The sequence below is a fragment of the Zeus faber genome (genome assembly GCF_960531495.2).
Source record: "Zeus faber genome assembly, chromosome: 10".
Lineage (NCBI taxonomy): Eukaryota > Metazoa > Chordata > Actinopteri > Zeiformes > Zeidae > Zeus > Zeus faber.
The window spans coordinates 19,681,424-19,707,449 of NC_137199.1; the positions used below are offsets into that span (position 1 = coordinate 19,681,424).

At 43.4% G+C, this 26,026-nt stretch overlaps 1 protein-coding gene across 1 annotated transcript; it reads right to left on the minus strand.

Moving 5' to 3' along the window:
* Positions 1-1,360: 1,360 nt before the first annotated feature.
* vma21 (vacuolar ATPase assembly factor VMA21) lies at positions 1,361-7,775 on the minus strand. Its single transcript, XM_080007823.1, has 3 exons — positions 7,566-7,775; positions 6,991-7,100; positions 1,361-2,508 (listed from the first exon to the last, which is right to left on the minus strand). The coding sequence occupies exons 1-3, from the start codon at positions 7,622-7,624 to the stop codon at positions 2,369-2,371; spliced, it is 309 nt and encodes a 102-aa protein (XP_079863949.1). The 5' UTR covers positions 7,625-7,775; the 3' UTR covers positions 1,361-2,368.
* Positions 7,776-26,026: the final 18,251 nt, after the last annotated feature.

Consider the following 26,026-nt stretch of genomic DNA (forward strand, 5'->3'; position numbering starts at 1 on the left):
AAACAATCATAATTTTCTCTTATCTCCCTCGTCCACCATTTAATCACATCTGGGTCAATTTCTGATTGTCAATTTAAATCGTTTTTTTGTTTTTACAAAACTCTGAAATGGTTTCTGTAGAGAGTTGTAAATAATAAAGTCAATAATAATGTTTTTCAATTTAATTAATTGTATCTAATTTAAGTTCCATTCAAATTAATTGAGAAAACAGCAAAACTTAAGTGGGTGTAGATAAGACAGGATTAATTCATTCATTCATTTGGGATTTGTTTATGAGACAAGATTTCCCCAGGGGAAATTCAGTTCAAAACTAATATAAAATAATAATAATAATAATAATAATAATAATAGTAGTAATAACAATAATAATAATAAACAATATTAAATTATAACAGTGGTGTTGCTGTATAAAATATGCATGCATTCATTAAAGTAATACATTAAAATATTAAAAATATATAGCATATTATCATGCATGTTAAGAGGCCCTGACGACATCTAAATATGGCAGGAATCACATGTTTCCTTGGCCAATCTGATCAAAATTATTCCACAATAAATTAACATTATGTCATCTGATATGTCGGATTCTTATAGAATATTTTTATAGTTCTATTTTATTATAGATTATTTTTAGCTTGCACCGCTAAAAGCAGGAACCACTTCAACGTCTAGCTGTCAGTAGTGTCTTTAAGAAATGCAGTGTTTTCGTTAAATGAGTCATGAGTTTATTTTCTTATTTATTAGATTGCATGTGGTGGTTATCAATTCTAAACAGAAGATCTTTATTTTTTCCCTCGATAATTTTGTATTAAATCATAGGGCTTGTTTACAATATGCAAACCCACTGCTAATGAGTGATAAATTCCAAAAACCCAGAAGCAACGATTGATAACAAAAGACTCGAATCAAACCTTGTCCCCAAATGTGAAATAGCAGCACACACGCCCCAGTGTGGTTAGTCTCTTTTCGTTCTGCTAAATATGGGCAAAGCGTTCACTGTGAGCTGCGGTAAAAGGAAAAAGGGAGAGAGGAAAAAAAGGAATCTGGGGTTAGATCTGTGAGTCAGAAATGATGCCTTGGCATCTGTCAGAGCGGGGCTTGTCTTCCGTGAAACGTGCGTATGATGGGAACGGGCCTCCGCTACTTTCTGCTGCCATCATGTGAGAGCACAACCCCTCTGCAGGAAGCAGGCCTCTCTCTCTCTCTCTAGAGAAAAGCAATGAGGCAAAGCCATCGAGAAAAAAAAAAAGAACGAACAAGTGAACACAGACTTGCCGTAGACAGAAAGTCCCATTTTGTTCGAGGGAAAAGGAGTGGATTCAGCCGAGCGGGGTAAAAAAAGTCAGAGGAGTAATAATTACATTTTATTATTTAATCGAACATCCAATAAGTGATTTGTAGCCACACAATGTCAATATTCTCCGTGAACAATAGGAGACAGAAAGGTCATTGAGGGGGCTGAAATTTAAGGATCAGTGACTCATCTCGGCCATTCAGCTCCAAAACATAAAAGCATAATCAACCACATACCTGATCTCCACATGACACCAGTCCTAAATGGGTATTAATTCCTCAATTCAGGGCGAGGACAGGTTGCCAGAAGTGGGATTTTCCTTTCTATCATTCTACTGCAGGAATGTGCATAAAAGTTTGACTCTTCATACAATTATGGCTGGAGAATCAGGAGAATCTCTCGGAACCGATCGGATCGGCATGGCCACGGGTAGTCAGAAAATAAGAAATGTGGATTATCACTTTCACAAAGATCTTTGATTCATGAGTTTTTATTTAATATCATTTTTATATGGATAATCCTAATATTACAAAAAGCAACCAAAAAAGACCAACACACAAATCACTCGAAAAATCCTATAAGAAAAGAAAACCATTTGAGAAAAAAAAAAAAAAAAAAGGAAATATGAGAACATTTTAATGAGAGGACGCGTACAGCAAAACAACAAATGTTACAAAACTGGTTCCCACAGCGCGAGGCTTGAAACACACAGCTAAAAGCACAGAGCTAAACACCATTTTGTGTCCAGGCCTCTGAAAGCCGGGCTGTTCGACAAAGTTAGCCGTCACATTTGTGGAAACAACAACAAAAAAAAAAAACCAACAACAAAAAAAAAACAACAAAACAAGACAGCTAAACACGGCCGAGGCTGAGGGAAAAATAACCTCGACACGGCACCCGCTCCTAGGGCCTTTAGATCCTTCCCTAAAATCTGACTTGGTGATAAGCGCAGCGGTCGGAGCCGGAGGCCGCAGCCATCGAGGCCGGTGGATGTGTCGGGTGCCCGGTTTAGCTCCGCCTCCGCTCGCGGGGGGGGGGGGGGGGGGTGAAACGTCTCGCGAGCACCCGCCTTCAGTCGTGTTTACCCTTCCCCTTCGGCGACCCCTCGTTCCACGCCACGTACACAAACAGCGCCAGGACCACGTGGACGGCGAGCACCGCCACGATGGCGGCGTAGAAGTAGCTGTCGGAGCTGGACATCTTCATGGAACCTGTGGAGACGGAGGTGAGGGGCGGGTCAACAGGGATGGTGGATGTGGTTGTTTCGGTCGACTCATTCGGAAATAAAATGTTCGGCAGTCGACGCTAGGACTGGGCGATATTGGAAAACTATCAAATATCATAATGTTTGGGGTGAATACCTCAATATTGATCGTTTTTACAATATTTTGGGGATGACGATGGATGCTTTCTTAAGATGTGAACATGCAAGAAACCATTACTAATATCATGACCAAGCAGGTCGAGGCATTGATTAAAATGAAGTGAAATTCAAGGACTTTCATTTCCCATTTTTTAAGGCCTTCACACAAAACAAATAATACATTTTAATGTGATCTTTATTAATTTAAATATTATATAATTTTGGTCTCATGGTCTATTTTTTATATTAGCATTATATAATATTAATATTGTCCACTATGGCCCAGTGCCATATTGTTTTTGGCCATGAGAAATTGATGTCAGTCTTCTATAGATGTCATGGAACCGACATACCCACGGACATGATGAAGAAGAAGAAACAGTCTTTATTTGTCACACGACACTCACACACACATGCTTGCACACACACACACATGCACATGCTTGATGGTGGCCGGTGAAATGGCTCCTCTGCTTTTAACCCATCCTGGCTTGTCCTTCCTCTGGGGGCACAGCCAGGAGCAGTGGGCAGCATACGTGGACGCGCCCGGGGACCAGATGATAAGTGTCCATCGCTGGTCAGACGATGATGGGTGCATGTTTTTGGGGGGGGTCCTTACTGACGTGAGGTGGAGGAAACCCCATGTGAGCACGGGGAGAACATGCAAACTCCACACAGAAAGGCTCCTGGTTTTTTTTTTTTTTTTTTTTTGGAAGATAACCCGCCGGAGCACGGTGCCAACAGCGCCCCAGGCGGGAATCGAACCCAGGACCTTCTTGCTGTGAGGCAGCAGTGCAATGCACTGCGCCACCGTGCCACGGTGGATTAGGGATTTGGATTAGGGGCAGTTCCAACATGCCTCCCTCTGAGTTTGATCCAAATCGGTCCATTTTCGCCCAGGAAGTTAGCAAACGCAGCATTTCTCATCTCCGCGTCATGCGATAGCACTGCAGACCTCCGGTTGGTCACAGACAACCGTGTCATTGGTTAAGATGGCGGCGCGCGGCTCTCGTAATTGTTCTCTTTGTAAAATAAAAAAAAAAATAAAATAAAAATAAAAAAAGGAGAATTTCAGACCGACTCCCGAAATACAAGCAGTTTAGTAAATACAAGCAGCTTCGAGGAGAACACGCTGGATCACTCCTACACGTCTGTCTGCATCGCATATCACGCCGTTCCCTGCACTGTGCTGGGAAACTCCGACCACGTCCTGCTCCACCTGATCCCCGCATACAGGCGGTACAAGGCAAGTCAAACAGTCAAACACCTGTTGCCGGGAGAACCAAGGAGTGGAGCGGTGCGGCAGCGGAGGATATGCACGAGGGCACGGACTAGTTACGTCTTTCTTTAATTCGCTTGGTGCAAGTCAATGTGGTTGTAATAAGCCCTGGAACCCGTACAGACGTTGCATCTTACATAGTTCGTAGAATTATTGTGTTTGGGTGAAAAATGATATTATACTAAAAACAGCTCTGAGTTTTAAATAGAGATCAGAGTGAGAACGACGCCTCGATGTCTGTATTTACCTGCATATCGCAGCAAACATTTGTATTAGTACTTAGATCTTAAGCCAAATTCCACAAGAATGGTACTGAGATATAAATGTTATACTTCATAGTGAAAGCCAGATGTGTTGCCATTTTAACATAAAGGTGTATTCCATTACTGACAATTCAAAAGACTAAAATACTCTCTGAAACCCTGAAACAAGGAACTAGCCTTTATCAGGACATGAACACATCTGGTGGACTAAAAGATAATGTGCAAGGAAGACATATTGCAATAATAGAATTGCAAGAGAAACACCATCGCCTCTGTAATACAACATTCAAATGAACGAATGCTGAGGTGTTTACCGGCCGTACTGGTGCTGAACACCGACTTTAGAGATGCATCCAGTTTGTGATCCACGTGATAGCACTGCAGCCTAGTGATAAGTAGGACTGCAGGAACAAAATTCCAAATGAAAATAGAATTTGAATATAATTAATAAATTAACAAAAACAAACAAAGAAACAAACAAATAAATAAATCACTATTTGAATGTGGAAATTGACATTCGATTGTGGATTTATTCTTATAAATAAATAATTGATTAAAAATGTTTTGACTAACGCTAGTGAATCAATTCACATGCGATGAGCAATAAAGTTCAATACAAGTTCATCCAGTTTGTTGCACAGTCAACACACATTAGAGAAATATTCCGGTAACTGTGTGCGAAGTCGGCGTCGGCGGAGACGCACGAGCACGCCTCCCTCTCCTCCGGCGTCTCACTGTGTGCACAAGGGAGAGTGCCGAGCCTCTGACCAGAGTGTCACGTAATTCCACAGATGCGGCGACGAAAGTGGGAAATAAACATGAGCGTCACCGACGGAATGTCCTCTGGTGCAGAGGTTCCCAACCACCGGGGCGTCTGCCCCTGGACGCCAGAACGGGAGCAGAGATTCTTTCAGGGGCGACCTGCCCCGCAGTGGTGGAGCGGCAGCAGGAAACGGAGTGGAGTTTGTTTGTGTGTTTGGAGAAAAGATTGCTCTGATCGGAGCGGCGGAACCGTGCATAACCTTATGTTTGAAAAAACGTAGTTAAAGTATCGCCAGAAGACAACTGGATTAAACAAAGCGCAGCATATTAAACATCATAAACATGTGTGACCCACCACAGCGAAAGACGCCATCTCGCACATTTCTAAAATCGCCAGGAGCAGCCAAATTAGTTGAAAAAATATTTCTTGAAAGGAAAAGGAGATTGTTTCCGGATTCGTGTTCCTTTGTGTTTTTTTTATCTCTGTGTGAAAATGTTAAACAGTGGAATTAAATATTCCCGTTAGATTACATGGGGAAACGCAGTTCACTGGCCGAGACGCTAAGCAACGCCGAACCACGCAGATCGATCTTTTCCTTTAAAGCGAGCGTCCAGGTGAAGATCATTCATCCATATACCATGTGATGTGAAGTCACAATGTGAAACTGTTATGATAGAGTTCAGCCTTTAAATATTATGTGTTTTATACACACACGGAGACAACGTTGTGGAGGGGGCGTGTCACTGACGTCACCGTCACTTCCGTAAACAAGACGAGGCTCCGGATTCACTTGTCTGTGAAAACTGGTTGATGGTTGATTAGGAGAAGCGGGTGGAGGAAGATCTAAATCATATGGCGGACCTCAATCTGACCAGTGCGATAGATCCAAGTCAGTTTAAGCAGCGCGCACTGGACTTAATTTTCCGCGATGATAGTCAGTTCTCCGACGCTGACGCTGAATCTGATATTACTCCAGACTTGGAGAACACTTCAAACAGCGGATTTAAACCCGAATGTGACTGTGAAACAGAATATTTTCAAAAACTACCGGAAAATAAATTCCACTTTGATTAAACATGCATCTTCTTACTGTTAAATAAAAGCTTTTTTCTAAACAAAAATACGTCCAACGTTCCCTCAAAACACAAGAACAAAGCAGTGATTGGCCCATTCAGCAGTATGTTAAGTAGCCATGTGGCTTTGGCTACCCCATTTGCATTCTGGGAGCTGGCTGAATGAAGCAAGTATCTGCAAAACTTTCAAGGTGATTATCTCAGAAACACAGTTTGCCACACCCTTGTCATTAACAAGCCATAGCTTTAAAAATATTTGCTTGATTCCTTGTTTGGAAGCTCCGATTCTGCTCTTTCAGATGATGCGGAAAAAAGTCGAAAGCCGCCAAATGACCCAAAAGTATGCGCTTCTGAGGACAACTAACATGCACCAGAGTAAGTACTACAACAAGAAAACCGAATAACTATCTGTCAGAATTTATAGACATTCCAGAGAAATCAATGTATACAATCTCCCTGAATTATAATTACTGGTAACGATAACCATAAGCAAATAAATAATACAAGAACAGAGAGCCAAAGCACACCCTAATACTGCATAAGTATTTTCAATGATGCTGGATTAAACTGACATTTCCCGAGCATAAACCTGTCGTAAAAGGGTTTCTGGAAACGTTTAATGACGTAACGATTTGAGTAAAGAAAAACGCGGGGGAATATCACAGGTCAGTTCAATAGTCACGTGTTTTGCAAGGACTTTTTAAGCACCTCGGCGCGAAGGGGGCTGTTTTCAAGGTATTCCTCTACTTACATTTCTGAGAACGAAATTCAAGCACTTCAAGCAACCCCAAGGACCCCGTTCACTGCAACATAAAATTTAGCTCCATCATAATATCACAATAAGAGAAATTCCAGACAATATGTTATCGCCGAGTCTCTTATGGCCACGTCCCCAGTCAACGCGCGCCTACAACGCACATCGAGGTAAAGGAGTAAGACAAACTCATCTCACCCTCGAAAACGTAGGCCTTCGACGCAAAGTACAAGCCGATCGGCAGGGTCACCATGAGGAAGGTGAAGAACAGCAAAGTCTTCAGGGCAGAAACCAGCGATCCCTCGTTCCTGTAGAAGACAAGGCACCTTTTTAGATGGACATTTTGGACGCAGACAGACTTCCATGCAAAGTGTCGGACGCATGGCCCACCAAGGCCGTCCCGATGTTGACGTGTGAGTCGGCGATTAACTCTCATAATTGCGATTAACATTTACAGGTTTTCTATAACAGAGGCTTCAAATTGAATGTTTGATATCAATATAAAACAACTCGTCCCCCCCCCCCCTCATTTCAAACGAGTCACGTAGTGATTGATGATTGGAACATGAAAATGTGGGTCTTCAAATAATCGACTAATAAACAAGTCGTGACTCTAATTGGGAAACTGGGGATCACGATGAACAGATCGAGGCAAACAGACTCGAAATGTCGGCGCCAGTCGCCGTGAGTCAATTAGCGTGAGGAAACATAAAACAAAACATATTCGGACAGACGATGACGTCGTAACGTGTCCGCTTTGTTTTAATCCCTACCCTCTGAAATCTGGCGCTGGTCCAGACGCGGCGTTTAACGATGTCCTGGAACCGTCCATTGCTCTGAATTATATTATATACACATATATATATATATGTATCTATCAATATATTCTTATATGTCTATATAAATGTAATCAGTATAACGTCAGGGTTGGACGTTGATAGCGGTGTGGCTAGTGCTGGAAGTCTTGATGTTGTCAGACGCTAGACGGCATTTTCACTTCCGCATTGGACCACGTGACGGGACGTGTCACGTTGCAGATGTTTTATCGCCTCCTGCTGGTTGGGAGTGTAACTGCACAAATAGACCCGGAATATTATTCATGATAATGTCATTATATTTTTTATATACTGTGTATATATATATATATAAATATATATATGTAAATATATATATATTTGTGTGTGTGTGTGCGTGTGTGTGTGTGTGTGTGTGTGCGTGTGTGTGTGTGTGTGTGTGTGTATAATACATGAGAACTATCTTCTTGGTATCCACCATGCAAATGCATATCTTTCCCTAAGTGCTTCATTGTTTTTGTTGTTTTGTTTTCTTAATTCTGAATATATACTTTCGGCGTGTTTTGGGAGGGGTCTTAAACTACAGGCAGGGCGACCACATCCGGCCGGCGAGACAACTGACTGTGGCCCGCTGCATGGTGATGATGCGTTGATGCAAATGGCCCGCAAATATAATTTTTCAAAATCGCAATGCCTCACTAATCCACGCAGATGTGCTTCATATTTTCAAAATGGGAAACAGAATTAAATCGATCATAAGAGAGCTTTTTCTGACAGGATTACGAGGCAATTCAATAATGTACTGGGAAAATAACAAAACAGTTGAAGTCTCTTCAGCTGAAGTCTCTTGACAACATGGCCCCCCTAGAAGAAGACGTCCTGGCCAGTGGCCCCCAGTTCATTTAAGTTTGAGACCACTGCTTTAATGACATTAGGACGGATGCTGAATGAAGACTAGTTCAAGTCTGGCGATCTCTGGTTTCAGTTTAGGGAAATCATTTGTTCCATCGCTCCATTCCTAGTTCCTCTGCATTACCTTGGACCAGGGCCATTGCTAGGATTCAAAGACGTGTTGGAGAATTCTTACTGGGTGATCGGTGAGGTTAATCTGCCCGCTACAGGGAAACAAACTAAGAGTATTAAAGATATTTATTCTGCAGAATAAAGACAAAGATACAGAGCTGCTTCAAAACAGTGGTCTGATCAGTCCCCCCTTGCTTCTACCGAAGAGGGTTTTATACCGATGAAAGGTTGTGTGCCATTGGTCAGGTGTCATTTACAAGATTATGCCCCCTCAGTCATATCCCTGGCTGTTTCTCTCATACAGTGATTTAACAGTCACACTCCTGTGACAGATACAATTTTACTGTGCTAGAAAACAAAACACAATGATCTGTCAAGCCCCCTGGGGCTACCCTTATTTTCACACAAGGTTGAGTGAAGATGGAATGTGATCGGGTTTTTACAATCCAGTATTGCATTATCTGAAAGAAGTGTCTCTTCATAACATGAAGAGACACTGTTTTTAATGAGTCTCTCAGATCTCATAATATGAGATCTGAGAGACTCATTAAAAACCCCAAGGCAATGTGTTTTAAAAGCTATGTACCATACAAAAAAGGCTATTGTCCTATATAAACCACGTGAGACACCATTCAAAGAATTGATCATCTACATTTTCTCTCACAGACATAAGGGGCAAGTGTAATGGTGGTCATTCAGGGAAGAACCAACGGACAAGGACATGATTTTTATCTTCTTTTTATTTTATTTTAAAGATGGCCTGGAAACAGAAGACAACACACAAATGTCTTCATAGAATGTCATAGTGTTGGTACTTTACAGGCTCTCTGTCTCATGGCAAACGCGACCCTAAAGAGGTACGGCAACACGCAATGGACAAAACACACCAGACCTGTAGCACACCACAACTCTAAAGAGGCTCCATTAGAAATACTACAATCTTAGACTGCATTACGCTGGCGAAACTTATACATAATAAAAATTACATTTTTAACTCTGTTACACACATTTCCCCTGAATTTCACCATATGTAAGCAGCAACTTCACGGCACAAACTTAGGCACACAAGTACACTACATTTCAAAACTTAATAGGGTCACCTAATGACAGGATAGCCAACCCCAAAAGTATCCCAAAAGGACAAAGCAGATGAAGAAAAAAACATATCTCTCCAACAAACGACTGGCGATTGGGTGCCCTATAGACCCCACAAGACCCATTCACACTGTGAACTAATAGCCTACAGAAAGAGATTAACATCTATATAAAACATACATATCCTGACCTATGTGTTATCAGCTGCATGATCAACTGTCAAGCAGCCGTGCCCACTGAGAGTCCTCTCATTGAGGATGACATGCTCTCTGCTCACAAGAAGCTTGAGTCAGTTGGGTTGAGTGGGCTTGACATGAACTCTTGGGATGTTTCTGAACAGTGTAAAGGCAAGATGGCTGACCTGATTGTGTGGTATGAGGATATCTTTCCGCACCATCATCTTGATTGTGGAGAGGCGAGGGGCTTCGTACATTGCGTTCACCTTTCCGATACCAGGCCATTCCGACTACTGTACAGACGTGTGCCCCCCAGTCAGTATGAGAAGCTGCGCCAAGTACTGAATGAGATGGAAGAGAAGACGTTGATTCTCCCCCACCTTTGGTGGTCCCCAAGAAGTGCCTCTTCCTTCGGAAATCTGTGAAGTTCCTTGGGCACATTATCGACGAGAATGGTGTGTCGACCGACCCCAGCAAGGTTGAGGGCATCACAAAGATGAGGAGGACTGACTTTTTGGAAGCAAATGGCATGACTCCCTCATAGAAACATATCAGATCTTTCCTGGGGATGAACAATTAGTATCAGCACTTTGTGCCCAGCTTTTCTGCCATCGCCAAACCTCTCTTCTCTTTGCTGACGGACCAGAAGCGGAAAGGAAAGCAGAAACCTCAGCTAAACAAAGGTCACAAGGCAGAAAGTTGAGTGCTGCTGACTGGAACCCCTGTTATGGAGCAGGCTTTTCAGGAGTTGAGAACATCGCTGGTTGAAACAGAAATTCTAGCTCACCACGACTTCACCCATCCCTTCATGTTGGCAACAGACACATTCCTTGATGGTATTGCTGCTGTTCTATCACAGATCCAAGAGGGTAAGGATAGAGCAAAACCCATCGCATTTGCCTGCAAGTCCCTTCTCAGGCTCAAAGAAACTACCCCGCTCATCCGTTGGAATTCTTGGCCTTAAAGTGGACAATCTCTGACAAGTTCAGTCACTGGTTGAAGGGGCATGAGTTCACTGACTGGACAGACAACAATCTGTTGACTCACATCATGACTAAGCCCAAGCTGGACTGCTGTGAGCAACGCTGGGTGGCCAAGTTAGCAAGCTACAACTTTGACATCAAGTACGTGCCAGGCCCACAGAACATAGTCGCGTATGCCCTGAGTTGTGTGCCTTTTGTTAAGGAGAGAGTTGGCCACAGACTGCTTCAAGAACCTTACAAGAGTCTCCTTACTGAAGTCCAAGATGTGTCGAGTACCTCCGTTCAAGATGCCTTCCGGTGGTCCAGTGGTTGTGATGAGACTCCACGTTGAACAGAGATTCCTACTCAAAGTCTCTCCACACCTGTGTATGTCCAAACTTTTTCCGTGGGGATGAATGCATTGTCTGCTGTCCTACAGTCACACGGTGACTGGGAGGTTGGAGCAAGCACACATGCTTTTGCAGCTCTGCACCGTTGCAGCTCTGCACCTACAGTTGATCCCAGCTGGTCAAAACTCACTCCCTGCTTTCACAGAGAAAGGACTCCGTGAGGACTCTCGCATCTTGTGTTATGTGGAGAGACACCGCAGACCCTCCAGGAGAGAGCGAGCAAGAGAATCAGTCACAGTTGTAAGATACCTGAAACACTGGGAGCAGGTGGAGGACCTGAGCTGACCAACAATATCGTCCAGTTTTTTATGTTTAAAGGGACGAAGTGAGACATGGCAGCAGACATTTTACTGGAGAACTGGAGGGTAGGTTCATTTCTGGATGTTGAGGCGCTAATATTCTGTCTCATAGCTATAATTCTGTTACTGAAAAATGTAGTGAATTCTTCACATTTTTCAGTGGAGAGCATCTCTGGTGGGGTTGTAGATGGTGGATTAATAAGTTGATCAACAGTGGAGAAGAGCACTTTGCTATTGTTGATATTTTCATTAATGATTTTAGAGAAGAAAGACTGAAGTTGATCTTGCCTGTTTGATTTCTTTTTTGTACAGATTGAGTCCATCCTTGTATATTTCCTGATGAACCTGAAGTTTTGTCTTTCTCCACTTTCGTTCTGCCTGGCAACACTCTCTCTTAAGCTGCCTAATAACTGCTCCATTTTTTCCAGGGTGCTTTTTGTTTGTCTATGTTTTCAGTTTTAACAGGTGCAATGTTATCAATGATATTTAGTATTTTTGAGTTGAAGTTGTTCACAGGATCCTCAGTTGATGATGCCATGAACAAAGGTAACTCATTTACAATTCTCTTAAAGGTTTAAATGGTATTATTGTTAATGATCATTTTTTTAATTGTTCAAAAAATATGCAACAGTGATCTGAAATAGCAACATCCATGACACTAGGTACAGTGATATTACGTCCTTTGATATAACTAAGTCCAGAGTATGCCCCTTATTGTGGGTGGGTCCAGAAACCTGCTGAGTGAGGTCAAATGCCTCTAATAGGCTCATGAAGTGTTGAGCATCTGGGTCTGTTTGATTGTCAACATGAATATTAAAATCACCTGAGATAATTACACAATCATAATCAGTGGAGATCCTGGACAGTAGCTCAGAGAATTCATCAAGAAAGTCACATTAATATTGTGGTGGCCGATAAACAGCGATCATTAAAATCAGAGCACTGCAGTTTATAGATATAGCAAGGTGTTCAAAAGACGGAATTCCCCGAGGGGGATTTCCTTGCAGCTATAACAATCAGAGAAGACAGCAGCTATTCCATTGCCTCTCTGTGTCATTTCTTTCCAGCCAGGTCTCCGTCAGTAGAGTGAAATCCAGGTTATGGTTACTTATAAGTTCATGACTTATTAGTTAGCAACCTGACATTTAATAAAGCCATTTTGTTCTCGGTGCATGGCTTTGTGGAGGACTGATTGTTGAAGTCCGAACCGGTATTAAATTGCTTAGATTCCTGTATGTTACAGGGAAGTTACGTGATTTGGGTCTATGGTTTGTAATTACGGGAATTTGTAAAGCAGAGTGACAGTCCTTTATGTCAATAGAGTGGATCGGACTCACCAAACATCAGTAGTGAAGAGAGTGATCCATGAAAGTTTGGATGTACTCTGTCACGTCTGAAGACGTTTGGACGGTTTAAGAAGGTGCCAAAGTTGTCCATGAACAGTACGTTGAGGGAGCAGCAGTATCCCTTGAGCCATGTGTGTAGCTGAATGACACGCGTGAATTTTACGACTCCAAAGCTGGGACAAGGCAGCAGGCCGGAGACAGGCCGATTGTTTGTTCCTGAGATCATTGGCTCTGAATGAAAACAGCGGCGGCAGACGGGTTTTGATCCAGCAGCTGTGGGATTTTGGAGTCTATATTCTGGACACGGGCACCCGGGTAGCAGAGGGTTTTAGCCAGGAAGGGCGACGAGCACGGATGGAAGTCCAGCAGCAGAGGGGTCCCGAGGGCCAGTAGCAGCAGCCGAGCCAGGAGAGCACCATCCTCCCGGACGCGGCGCAAACGGGAGGTCCAAATCAGTGGTCGCAGGGCGGCCCCGATGGGCGGAGATCCCGCTGCGGGAGCCGCAATCCGAAATCCGTAATCCAAAATCAGGGAAAGTTATCAGGTGAATTTGGGAGCGATTCAACGAAATAACGCACTGACGTGAAAAAGTTTAGCCAGAAAGTCCCACCCATTGTGTGGTCGACCGTGTCAAACGCAGCGCTGAGATCCAGGAACATGATAGGAATAAGTCTGAAATTCTGCCACCGTCTGTTTAGATGGATGTCATTAAAGACCTTAACAAGAGCAGTCTCAGTGCTGTGGTGTAGTCAAAATCCTGACTTAAAGGCAGACAGAGTTGTGTAGTGCCAAGAAATTGTTCAGGTGTTGAAAAACAGCTTTTTTAATTATTTTACTTCAAGCACCTGTAAAGTGAAGATTAAATTGTGTTTGTCACACCACAGAAAAATGCCTTAATAACCACCCAGCCAAATTTGAATAATTGCATGATTGAAAAATTGGCAAGTATTTAAAATTTGGTTTGAAAATCGTGAAAAAATAGCCACTTCCCTCTCAACCCTTGCCCAATTGCGTTAACTGTGTCATAATATATCAAAGTTTACATTGGAGTAACTTCTATGATTAAATGTTCTGCTGCGTCTCTAGTTTCTCACCTCAAAGCGCCGCTGACTTGCTGCGGGACTCCCCGCTCTCCAGTGCCCCCTGCAGGCTCCTCCGCCGGCCAGGTCGGGGTTCCGCGGCCTGCTAGCATACAGCTAATGCTAATGCAACCAAACCCCCAGCGGTCAAACCAACAGGAGGGTTCTTTATTGCTCTGGACAGGCGGGGGCTCCCACGGGATCGACACCAAGACTCATGCTATGAGTTCACGGTCTCCCTGACGACTGGTCTGCTTATGCCTCGGGCCGGCCCTGCCTGGTAGTTTTTCTCAGTTGTTTACACACATTCTGAAAACACACCTCATATTCTCAGAACTCTACACGCAAATCCAAAAACACACACACAAAAGACAAAACTCTCCAAATTTCCTGCAAAATGAAACTTTGCATCTGAAACAATGCTATGTCTTCTCAAAATGCCATTTTGTGTTGAAATGACAAGTTCTCAACCTGCAATGCAACTCTTTATTAATTCTTAAATCATCAAGAACTCCTGCAATAACTCTGTCCTGTGGACGACCTGTAGAATGACAAGAGCACAGTTTTTGGTTATGGAGAACCACCATCAACCCCCCTCTTTAGAGAGCTATTTATCATGTTTGGGTCTATAAACAACTGATCATTAAGCCAAGACGGGGAGAATCACCACAGGTGAGACAAATAAACATAGAAACAAACAACATTTACACAAAAACATGAACATTGGATGACAACATGTATTGAAAAACAGTGAATTAGGTCCAGGAAAACTGGAACTACAACTGGTCATCTGGCCTTTTCCTGTCATAAATATGGCAGTAAATGAGGGAGGAAAGGAGAGGAATGCAACCAGGAGGGTGCTGGGGTGTGCTTGAAGCAGGTGTGTGTGTGTGTGTGTGTGTGTGTGTGTGTGTGTGTGTGTGTGTGTGTGTGTGTGTGTGTGTGTGTGTGTGTGTGTGTGTGTGTGTGTGTGTGTGTGTGTCCATTGGCACTGGTGTAGAACAGGTGTGGGCAATTATCTTTTCCATGGGGCCACATGAGAAACAGAAAATATTGTGGAGGGCCAGGCCAAAAGGCTGAACTCAATTATGCATAATATTAATTCTATTTTTTTATAAAAAGCAGTAAATAGCATTGTTTTGACAAGCTGGTAAGAGTAGGCTATATGTTATAATCAAGCAATGAAAAAGTGAGGTTCCCTTAAAAAAATGACATTTATTCAATCAAATTTCCCAAAGCAATGGTAAACACAATGTGAACACTTTTTTTTACCATTTGTGACTTATATTAGTGAACATTTTCAGTCACATTTCCTCCAAAACACATTTTGAGTTTCAAATACTGTTGGAAAGTGGTTCTTAGCATTCTAAAGACATCACAATATTGTCTTTGTGCTCCAAACATGAAGCAAGACACATCATATTAAACTGTCACTGAACATCACTGAACTCTGATTTTGAGAAAAAGGCGTCCAAAGAAAGTGTCCCAGTTCACTGCGAGTTGGTGCCTTGACATGCCTACATTTGTAGTCTAACCACCTCATTTGGTGTTTTTACGTTCTTCTTTCTTGTTCAGTGAGAGAAATCTAGTCTCTGCTGGGCTTTAACGAGTGCATCGAAGTCGCGTTGAATGTCTGAGGTGGAGATGCAAAGCACAGCTGACAGACGATCATCAGTGAGAGAGGATCTATACCTGGATTTTGTAAACTTCATCATTGAAAATGTTTGTTCACATATGTAGGTAGAGCCAAAGAGGACCAACATCTTCTGAGCATGTCTCCTCATGTTTGGAAAGTTCTCCTCCTTAAGAGAAGAGTAGAAATCCAGCAGAGATCCTGACTTAAAGTGCTCTGCCAGTACTGCATCAGACTGCGGGTCAATGAGTTCCAGCTGAACATCACTGGGTGCATTATCCACACTGCAGGTAAAGGGAGAGGAAATCATCTGCTTTTCATCCCCGATTGTTCTGAGATATTCAAATCGCCCTGAAAACTCACCGTGCAATGCTCCTAACATGGATGAGTACCTGCGGAAGTGATCAGCTGATGGTGTGACTTCTTTCAGGGTTTGCAGGTGAGTGAGAGTGTTGCTCTCCAGTTGGCTTGATAAGAAACTGCATCTTTCTCATGAACGCCTTCACCAGGCTGTGCATTTCATGAACAAAAAGGCCCTTGCCTTGCAGTTTGGTGTTCAGTTCATTCATCAGTGCAGTCACATCAACAGCAAATGCAAAATCTGATATCCAGTCCTCATCTGAGAGCCCTGGGATGTCTTTGCCTTTCTTCTCACAAAACTCTCGAATCTCTGCTTTCAGGTCCCAAACTCTTTTTAGCACTTTGCCCAGGCTGAGCCATCTGACAGCTGTGTGGTAGCCGATGTCACTTTGCTCAGTCTCATGCTCCTCCAAAAGTTGTCCTGATGAAGTTTACTGTTTTAGTAACAACATCAATAACATGGTTAACTTTTAGCACCGACTTGCACAACACATGTTGGTGTATAATACAATGCAAAAATACCAATTTATGATCTGCGTCGATTTCAGTCACTTAATCTTGCATACGTTTCTAAAGTCCGACATTTTTCCCTGTAAGATTTGGACAACCGTCCGTTGTGACACCTGCCTGTCTGTCCCATTTCAATCCCAGGGTGTCCATGCACGCATTTACCTCCGTAAAAAGATCGCTCCCTGTCGTCGTCCCTTTCACCGACCGCATTGCTGCCAGCAATTATCCCACGGACAAATATAAGTAGCTGGGCTGTGTCGTGGACATCACAGCTCTCATCCAAAGCCAAGAAAAAGTCAAAACTTGCCACTTCACGTTGCAGATGAAGCTCCAGATTCCCCGCAATTTCCTCGATCCTTCTCGTCACGGTTCGCCTGGACAGCAGGACTTGCTCAAACGCTTGACGTGTGATGTGGTCAACCATGGTCCAACAACGAGGGAGGCTGGGCAGAGAGTACAACCACACTTGAGCAGGTTCACAGTAGCCTCCCTTGTCCAGACTTTCTCAAATGAGAATGAGAAATCTACTCTCATTACAGTGTTCTATTACTGCATATTTATACAGTATTCCATTATTACTGTATACAGTACATGTTGTATACAGACCCCAGGGCCCCCAGAGAAGCCAGAGGGCCGTGGAGCAACACCCACGCCCAGCCCCGAGGAGCATGACCCAGTCCTAGGGAGCAAGAGGAGACCCGCACCCCAGGGGCGCACACATGCAACCAACCCCGGGTGCAGACACAAGACGCAGCCGCCCGCACAGAACCCGGGGCACGGGCGCAGGGCACGGACCGCGGGCCCGGATCATGGCCCCACGGCGACAGACTGACACCCCGCCCGAGCCGCCCGCCCCACGGGCGAGCCGGCAGGACCCCCCCCCCACTGATGCGTCCTCCAGGTATACAGGCCCTCTGCTGCCCCCAGCGACCGGGGCTCCCGCGCAGAGAAGCCGCGCCGCAGAAGCAAAAGGCCAACAGTCGCCCCCCACAAGGGGGAGGCCCGCCCCACTGCCCCACCGCAGCCGACCAGACGCCCCACCCGACGTGAGTGCCAAGTGCCCATACACATAGCAGCATGTGCCCAGTGGGGGGGGACCTCAATGTTACACCTCTAAACTCTACTATGAATGGGAAACACTATTATGAATGGAAAACACCACTATGAATGGAAAACACTACTATGAATGGAAAACACTCGTTCAAGTTCAAGTTCAAGTTTAAGAGATTATTTGTCACATACATATGGAAAACACTACTATGAATAGAAAACACTACTATGAATGGAAAACACTACTATGAATAGAAAACACTACTATGAATGGAAAACACTACTATGAATAGAAAACACTACTATGAATAGAAAACTCTACTTTGAATGGTAAACAATACTATGAATGGAAAACACAACTATCAATAGAAAACAATAGTATGAATGAAAAATAGTACTGACTGGAAAACACTACTTTGAATAGAAAACACTACTATGAATGGAAAACACTGCTATGAATAGAAAACACTACTATGAATGAAAAACACAACTATGAATGGAAAACACTACTATGACTGGGAAACAATACTATGAATGGAAAACACAACTATGAATAGAAAACACTACTATGAATGAAAAATAGTACTGTGACTGGAAAACACTACTATGAATAGAAAACACTACTATGAATAGAAAACACTATTATGAATGGAAGACACTACTTTAGATAGAAAACACTACTATGAATAGAAACGCTACTATGAATGGAAAATACTACTATGAATGGAAAACACTACTATGAATAGAAAACACTACTATGAATAGAAAACACTACTATGAAATGAAAACACTACTACACTATGATTGGAAAACACTACTATGTATAGAAAACTCTACTATGAATAGAAAACACTACTTGGAATGTAAAACACTACTATGAATGGAAAACAGTACCATTACCTAAAATCACTACTGAATGGATAGAATATAAATAAAAAATAGAATAGAAAACAGTAATATGAATGGAAAACACTACGACAGTATGAATGGAAAACACTACTACAGAATGAATAGAAAACACTACTAAGAATGTAAAACACTATTATGAATGAAAACAGTACTATTACTTAAAACACTCCTATGAATAGAAAACAGTACTACGAATGGAAAACACTACTTCAGTATAAATGGAAAACACTACTATGAATAGAAAGCACGACTATGAATAGAAAGCACTACTATCAATACAAAACACTACTATGACTTGAAAAAACTATTATGAATAGAAAACACTACTATGAATGTCTTATCAGGAGACTAATTGCTTTTGCATGTTCAGTATTATACTTACTATTTACAGTAGTCTGTTGTAAAATATCTTTGTACAATGATTTATACTCAAATATAAAACACACAAATATTCTGTTATAAAAACAAAAATGTTTTTATTTTTTCCTAAAATACTGTATACACCCCAACAAACACAAAGTTGGATGTGTTAAGCATTCTACATACAGACACATAATAGAAACATGTACTGTATACAGTAATAATTGAATACTGTATAAATATGCAGTAATAGAACACTGTAATGAGAGTAGATTTCCCATTCTCATTTGAGAAAGTCTGGACGAGGGAGGCTACTGTGAACCTGCTCAAGTGTGGTTGTACTCTCTGCCCAGCCTCCCTCGTTGTTGGACCATGGTTGACCACATCACACGTCAAGCAAAGTGGCCTGGATTTCATCGGAGATGATGGCTCTCCCTGGTCTTGCTCTTCCTCTTTCTAGTCCTCATCCTCTTCCTCTCACTCCTCTCGCTCCACCTCTCCCTCCCGCGTTGGCATCCATCGCTCCGAAACAGAAGAGCTCGCCCCGTGGCCTTTTTGCTACAGTAATAGCTCTGATTGATCGCCGAACAATTGTGCAACATGTGTTTGCCCATGTGCAGAGTCAGTGGATTGTAGGACATTAAAGTTGAGCGTTTTGAATGGCAGTGTGTTCTCTGTGATCACAAGAGATTTTATTCATGCGTAGCGAACTGTGTGTAGTGTTTCCGAAAAAAAAAAAAAAAAAAGTGTGGTTTACAACTGCAATCTGAGTGTAAAGCAAGAAATGTTGTTGCATTTTAGAGGAATTAGTTCAGGGGATTGGTGCATGAGTTACGGACTATGGTAATTCCGTCTAACTTACCAGTGTCAGAGTTGAGGAAAAAACTGTAAGTCCTTGTTGCATGTGGGCTCCGTCACATGCTCAGCCGGTCCATAGTTATGGAGAACACAACGCAGTTCTTTAGTCCCTTTGTCCTGGGGGTTGTCAACATGCATGTTAAAATCACCAACAATATAACTACACAGTCAAAGTCAATACAGTTCATAGACCCCGCAGTACATCATGGTCCTCAAAAAAGGTTGCACAGTATTTAGGTTGCCTGAGACTATTTAGGAACATAGCTCGAAAGGAGGAATTCAATTTTCTTATTCTCCTTTCTTATGCACTCTGGCTTCACTCATAAATGGGGATTGTCTCTATAAAATCAACTGTGCTGTTATTTCGGTCTAACCAAGTTTCAGTTAAAAACACATCACGATTGAGCTTTCCTAGATAATAAAATAATTGATAAAAAAAAATGTTCTTCCTGCCAAAGACCTACGGTTTAGTAAAACATGAGTCAGTGTGTTAAAAGCATTACCGGCCCAATCTTTTGGGACAGGCTGACGAGGAATGGATGCTCAATTTGACCAATTCGCAGAATGGGTTGGTTGCGTCCTGTATCTTAGCAGAGAACACCATTCTTTTTCTAATTCTAGGAACTGAGGAAGCTGCAGTCACACACAGCCTTGCAGCCTGGACCCAGCAGAGATCTGTTGGAGCTCGCTGTGTTTTGCACACAAATACCTGGACGTGCTTTCGCTTTTATCAGGCTGGGGAGACTCTGGCGGCGTCGCGGGGCGGGGGGGGACTGGAGAGGCGCGTGACTTGGATGGGCTTGGGTTAAGACGGTTGTTGGTGACTGGGGCGGAGACTCCTCTTCCTCTTCCTCTTTGCTCTGATCACTCTCATGCTCGAAGCTCCAAGTTCACTGACCGGGGGCGGGGGCGGGGCCGGGGGGGGGGGGGGGGGGACTGGAGAGGCGGGTGACTTGGATGGGGTTGGGTGAAGACGGTTGTTGGTGACTGGGGCGGAGACTCCTCTTCCTCTTCCTCTTTGCTCTGATCACTCTCATGCTCGAAGCTCTCCTCGGGCGGGGGCCGAGGTGGCTCTCTGTCAAGGCTTCTGCCGCATTGTGTTATGTCTCCTTCGTGTTTTGATTCCTTCTCGTCTCTTGTCCTTAGCAGCTGCACAGGGAACAGACGGGCGATGAAGGAAATAAAATAGGTTCGAGATGAAAAAAAAAAGTTTTACTCCTGATTTGCGAAGGCAACGTCCATCTGCCTTGAAAGATGTCGGCGCTCTCCCGGAAAAAAGCTGAATCTGGCAACAATGCGCTCCGGTAAAGTGCAGTAGTTCAGATTGTTGTTTCTCAGCACCATTCACATCACACCAGCACCGGTGTGTGCGAAAGTGCTTGTCACCGCGGGACGTGTAGCCCCGATATGCAGGATTGTTTCTGTCGCGTCAGAGACCATACCCGTGGGAAAGCAGAGTATTTCGGTGTTCCGTACATGCTTCTTACATCTTTAACAGCGAGGTCACCCACAGTCAGGGTTTCGGGGCCCAGTCGTTGGCTTTCCCTGTAGCCTTGTACTTTCTGAGTTGCTCTCAGTCTTCGCTGTGTGAAGATGAGAGTTATCCAGCTTGTGGGACGGAGAGCCAGGGTCCTGCAACAGTGGAGCCAATCTGTTCCCCAGTTGCACACTTGGTTGTTGGGGAGGTTCGTTGCTGTATATATTTATACATATTTCAGACTTACGTATGGCTACAACACTTCCCATTCCCAACATACAGTGTACAATATGTCCTTTAGAGCATTTCTTTTAATTCTTGTTCCAGATAATGGTGGCAGCATCACTGTAGGCTACTGACCCTATACAACTACATTTTGGAACAGAAACAGCACATTTTAAAGATATTGTAATTCATTTTGTTCCATATATTTGTATCCTGAAAAGTTGACTGAAGACGCTAAGAGAAGACAATTGTATTTTTTGGGTGTTTTTGATTTGCTCATCACTTTCTCCACTGTGGGCTACTACGCAGGACTATCCATCCGTTTGCCCTTTGTACATGAAGGCACCGCTGCATCGTTGAATAATGGAACGCCGAAGGCTATTTTTGTTTTAATTGCTGATGTAACGCAGATCCATTCAGTCCATTTTGTGCCAAGTCTGAAATTTCTGTTCCTTGGGGCGCTGGCTGCGTTTCTGCCGGTTGAAGTCTTCCTGACTGAGAATTGAGGAGTGGCACTTTCTGCTCCAGTTGGCTTTGTTCTGACTGGTTCCATGCACAGCAGGTCTCCAAACCCATTTGACATGGAAAAAAAAAAAAAGAAAACACTCCAGAGGGACCGGCCCAAACTAGTAAAAAATATATTCAGTGGCGTAATAAATAATTATTTCTGTCCACTTACGAGCATTTCACTTGGAATTTAGGTCTTTGGGTTTGTCACATGATTTCATAAATAATTTTGGGGGTGAATTATAATAAATCTAAAGTATCAGTCAAATACTGTATAAGCTATTTTGAATTTGCCCACAAGTAATTTGCCTTCAATAATCTTCAAAACTATCTCTACTCCTTCTGTCCTGAATCGAGCTCATCATTAAATCCAATTAGATATTTAATAAAATGGGGCTTTGGTCGGGAAGGAAACATCAACTCTGAGTGAACCGAAGGTGGCGGCGGGTGTGAACACATGTGCACATGTGCGCTCGTCTGGGGATCAGAAACCCAAATATAACTGTCTGCAAAAAAAAAATAGAAAATAGAAGTTCAAAATATGTCGTGTTGACTTTCTAGACGTTCTTAATAAAAACTGGCCCATCTCGTTTTGACGATGGAGTCAAGAGGTCGTCCGCTCGCAGGTTCAATATCGGAGCGTCCATTCTCATGTGTAGTGACCTCTTGAGTGTTTCCCATGCCTCCCCCGTCTATTCTGAGGACATTCTGCACGTCCCCGGTACTGTAAATACGGCACATGAGACAGATGATTGTAATTCAGCCATCTACACGTCTCGATAATTATTGAGGAGAAGCGTGGTGTGAAGTCCTTTCCGGATTGCCTGCGCAACGACACCGCAAACGGTCGTGGCGCCGGGATCTTCGAGGGCCGGGTCCGGCGCCGGCGCATGTGGGTCCGACAGGTCCGGCTCTTGGCACGGCGGAACCTCTCGCACCCGAGATTGCTGTCAACAAACTGGGGGCATGGGAACGATCCGCCAGGCAGAAATCGCAAAACAAATAGGGAAATCGTAGATAATCCCCTTCACTGTATACCATTCCCTCGTTCGAAAATAAATATGACTTCCGCTCTTTCGTCTGCTCCTCTCCTGGTGTTGGTGGTGTGCTGACCCCTGACCCAGTGGGACATGTAGAAACGCATCTTATGCATGAGAACGCAGCCTCTCCGTGAGTCAATGCACAAATCCATTACGGCGCAGACCGCCCGCTTTGCATTGTGGTTGAGCCGACCTGTTCCTAGAACTTGGAGATGATAAGAAAATAAACCCCCCCTGCCAGTGAGTACCCTGTTCCCCTGCAGCCTTATTTTCAGTCTGGCTCTCTACTTGTTGAAGGTGGCTCAGGGTAGAAAGGCATAATCATCTAATCAATACTATGCGCGGAGGCCTACTTTCCACTCAGACTTATTACTTGGACTTTTTTTTTGCCGTCACCATGCCAGACGACAGAGTCTTTTCACAAAGCCCTGCTATCAGACCTCCGGCACTGAACCGAGGACCATGAATCAATGTCATTTTCCATTTACAATTCTAATTTATCGCTGATAATATTTTTCGAGAAATCTATTATATGAACCAACTTCTAAAGGCTTTCTGGGGAAGGGGTCGATTGGAAGGCGTCTCGGGACAGGGTTGTGGAATATTTCATTCTGATTGGTCAATAGCGGCAATCAGTGGTCATTTATTTCTGAATAGTGAATAGGTAATAATGTCTACAAATGATGATGTAGTCTCGTCAAATTGGACAATTTGACATTACCAACAGTAAATAGGTTTTCACAGGTCATATGTAGGACACTGTGCAGGACTATTTTTTCCGAGCAGAAGCTCTTGAAATACTAGATAGTAATCATTTCAATTCAATATTCCATCTCAGAGTGTTATTTTATTTAATAAGTAGCTGTAATAAGCGGGATAATGTGCCAGACGGTCATTAATTAACGTGCAAAATAAGCCCCTTCGGAGTGATACAAAATGTGATCAGTGATACCGACCGGTTGGCTGCACTTTATTCGCTGCTAATTGGACTTGGACTTCTTTGCGAGTAAAACCACGTATTTATGTGCAAAAAAAAAAAATCTGCAAAATAGGGTCATGGGTTATGGGCCTGGAAGGTTTCTGCGGGCGAGGCTGGCGAAGATAGATCATCCTGTCCTTGTGTGCAACGGCAAGACAGATGTTTCCACGAGTGACTGACCTTATATTAAACGACAGTCCTCATGACAAAGAGGCAAACAAAATAATTGTCACTTCAGGTATTCATCCTGCAGACTTCATATTTTTGATTTATGGCTCAAACCGCTCTGTGAGCTCTGGTGTCACTGGTGTAATAATACAGAAACCTGCCACCTCACCCACCACATTACTCTTTTACCAATATGGTGAATGCATTTGAAGTGCTTTTATTACTTAACCATGCGTTACCATTCTAGCCCCAAATAAAGCTCTTTCTCTCGTTACTTGCATGTAAAAGTTCATGTTCATCACATCCCCAGACACCTTGGAGATTGATCTCCAGAGGTGGCGGTCACCTTGAAGGGGGACGGGAATAATGGAGGCGTTGAGAAATGGGAGCGCTGTATGGGATAGGAATTACGGGCTGGTGGTGGGCGGCAGAGATAGAGCGGTGACCCTGCTATTGCTTTTGTGACTCTTTGGTGTCGCAGCGCCTCCACTGTCACCCTCCCCGGAGCACGTTTAGCCACTCGTCTGTGGTCCAGCCTGCGTTGGCACGTGGGCCGCTGCTTTTCCAGGTCAGGGCTGTCAGCGAGTAGTAAGGATCGCATGTGGATTCAAACCGTTTGGTGACATTTTGACTGTACTCCACTTAAATGGCATCTGTAGACCCCCCCCCCGCCCCCACCCCCCAGGATTTGCAAACCTAAGGGATCCGGGAATGCCGCCTCATATGACTAGAACACTGTTTTGGGCTGAGGGGTGGTTGTGTGTCATCCGCAATCTCCAATTGAGCGTCTCAGACTTTGGATTTGAAGAGAGAATTTGTATCCAGACATCAGGGAGCCAATCTAAATATACCAGCATCTGGAGAAACAAAGAGCTAATACAGAGGGAAAAGCCGATGAAACACGGCTGGAAATAAAATAAATGCATTAAGTGCTTGAACGAGACATAAAGGATGTAAGGAGGCTCTTTCCGGGCTGCACTGGCAGCGCCTGCGAGCGGGGATGTGTCACGGCGACGTCTCGCAGGCTGCCTGAGAGCCGGACCGCTTGTGGCGTGTTTGCCGGACGGGCGTTTTGGTTGGGAGGCTGTCAAAGCTCATCTCCACTCCGGTGACATGCGCTCAGGCACACTCGTACTGTCACAGAATTACATCTATGACTCCTGATGCATATCATGTCCCCGCAGCGTCCGATAAGCAAGAAAGCTGCTTTTGTTTAGAATCAGGCTCCAACTTTATTTTTTTATTTCACTTTGCTGCTTATCATTCTTAATCGTTTCAATCCCGAAAAGCCCATCCTCGGGGGAAGGTTTGGAGTTTAGTCTGATGTATCGACTGATAAACCAAATAAATGGTACAGAAAAAACGCACCGATGATTTTTCGTCGCGCCCGAAACCGAAGGATGTTTTTCGGACAGAAAAAAAAAACCAGGTCATTCGCTTTCCTCATCACACAGAGCTTTGTCGAATGTTTATTTTTTATCACTTTCAAGCCCCAGTTTAGCTCCCACAATCTTTTCAGTGTGTTTGTACAAAAAAGAAGTTGCTTGTAAGGACGACGCCTAAGGGGGGAAAGCACAATCAAAGTGAAAAAAATAAAATTAAAAAAAGACCTTATCATTTAGAAGGAATCAAAGGCATATACACATTAGCCAATCATTCAGCGCCTTTGCTACTGGAAACATTGCGCTGTTAACTGCAATTAAACCTCACCTTCACGTAATAAAAATAGTCCTGTCCTTGGTTACAGGAAATTGCATTGCGTTTTTCATTCACGATTCTGTCACATGTTGCGGTGTAAAAACAGAGACTAAAAACCGGATCCTTTTCAGAGTTTGAACACCATAGTCTGAATCCATTATAGCACACAACAGTACTAAAACACCATCAAGCAAAAAAAAAACAAAAACACATTTATTTGCTTGGCTATAGTTATTAACTTACTCATATACTTTCTTGTGCAAATATGAAGTGGGT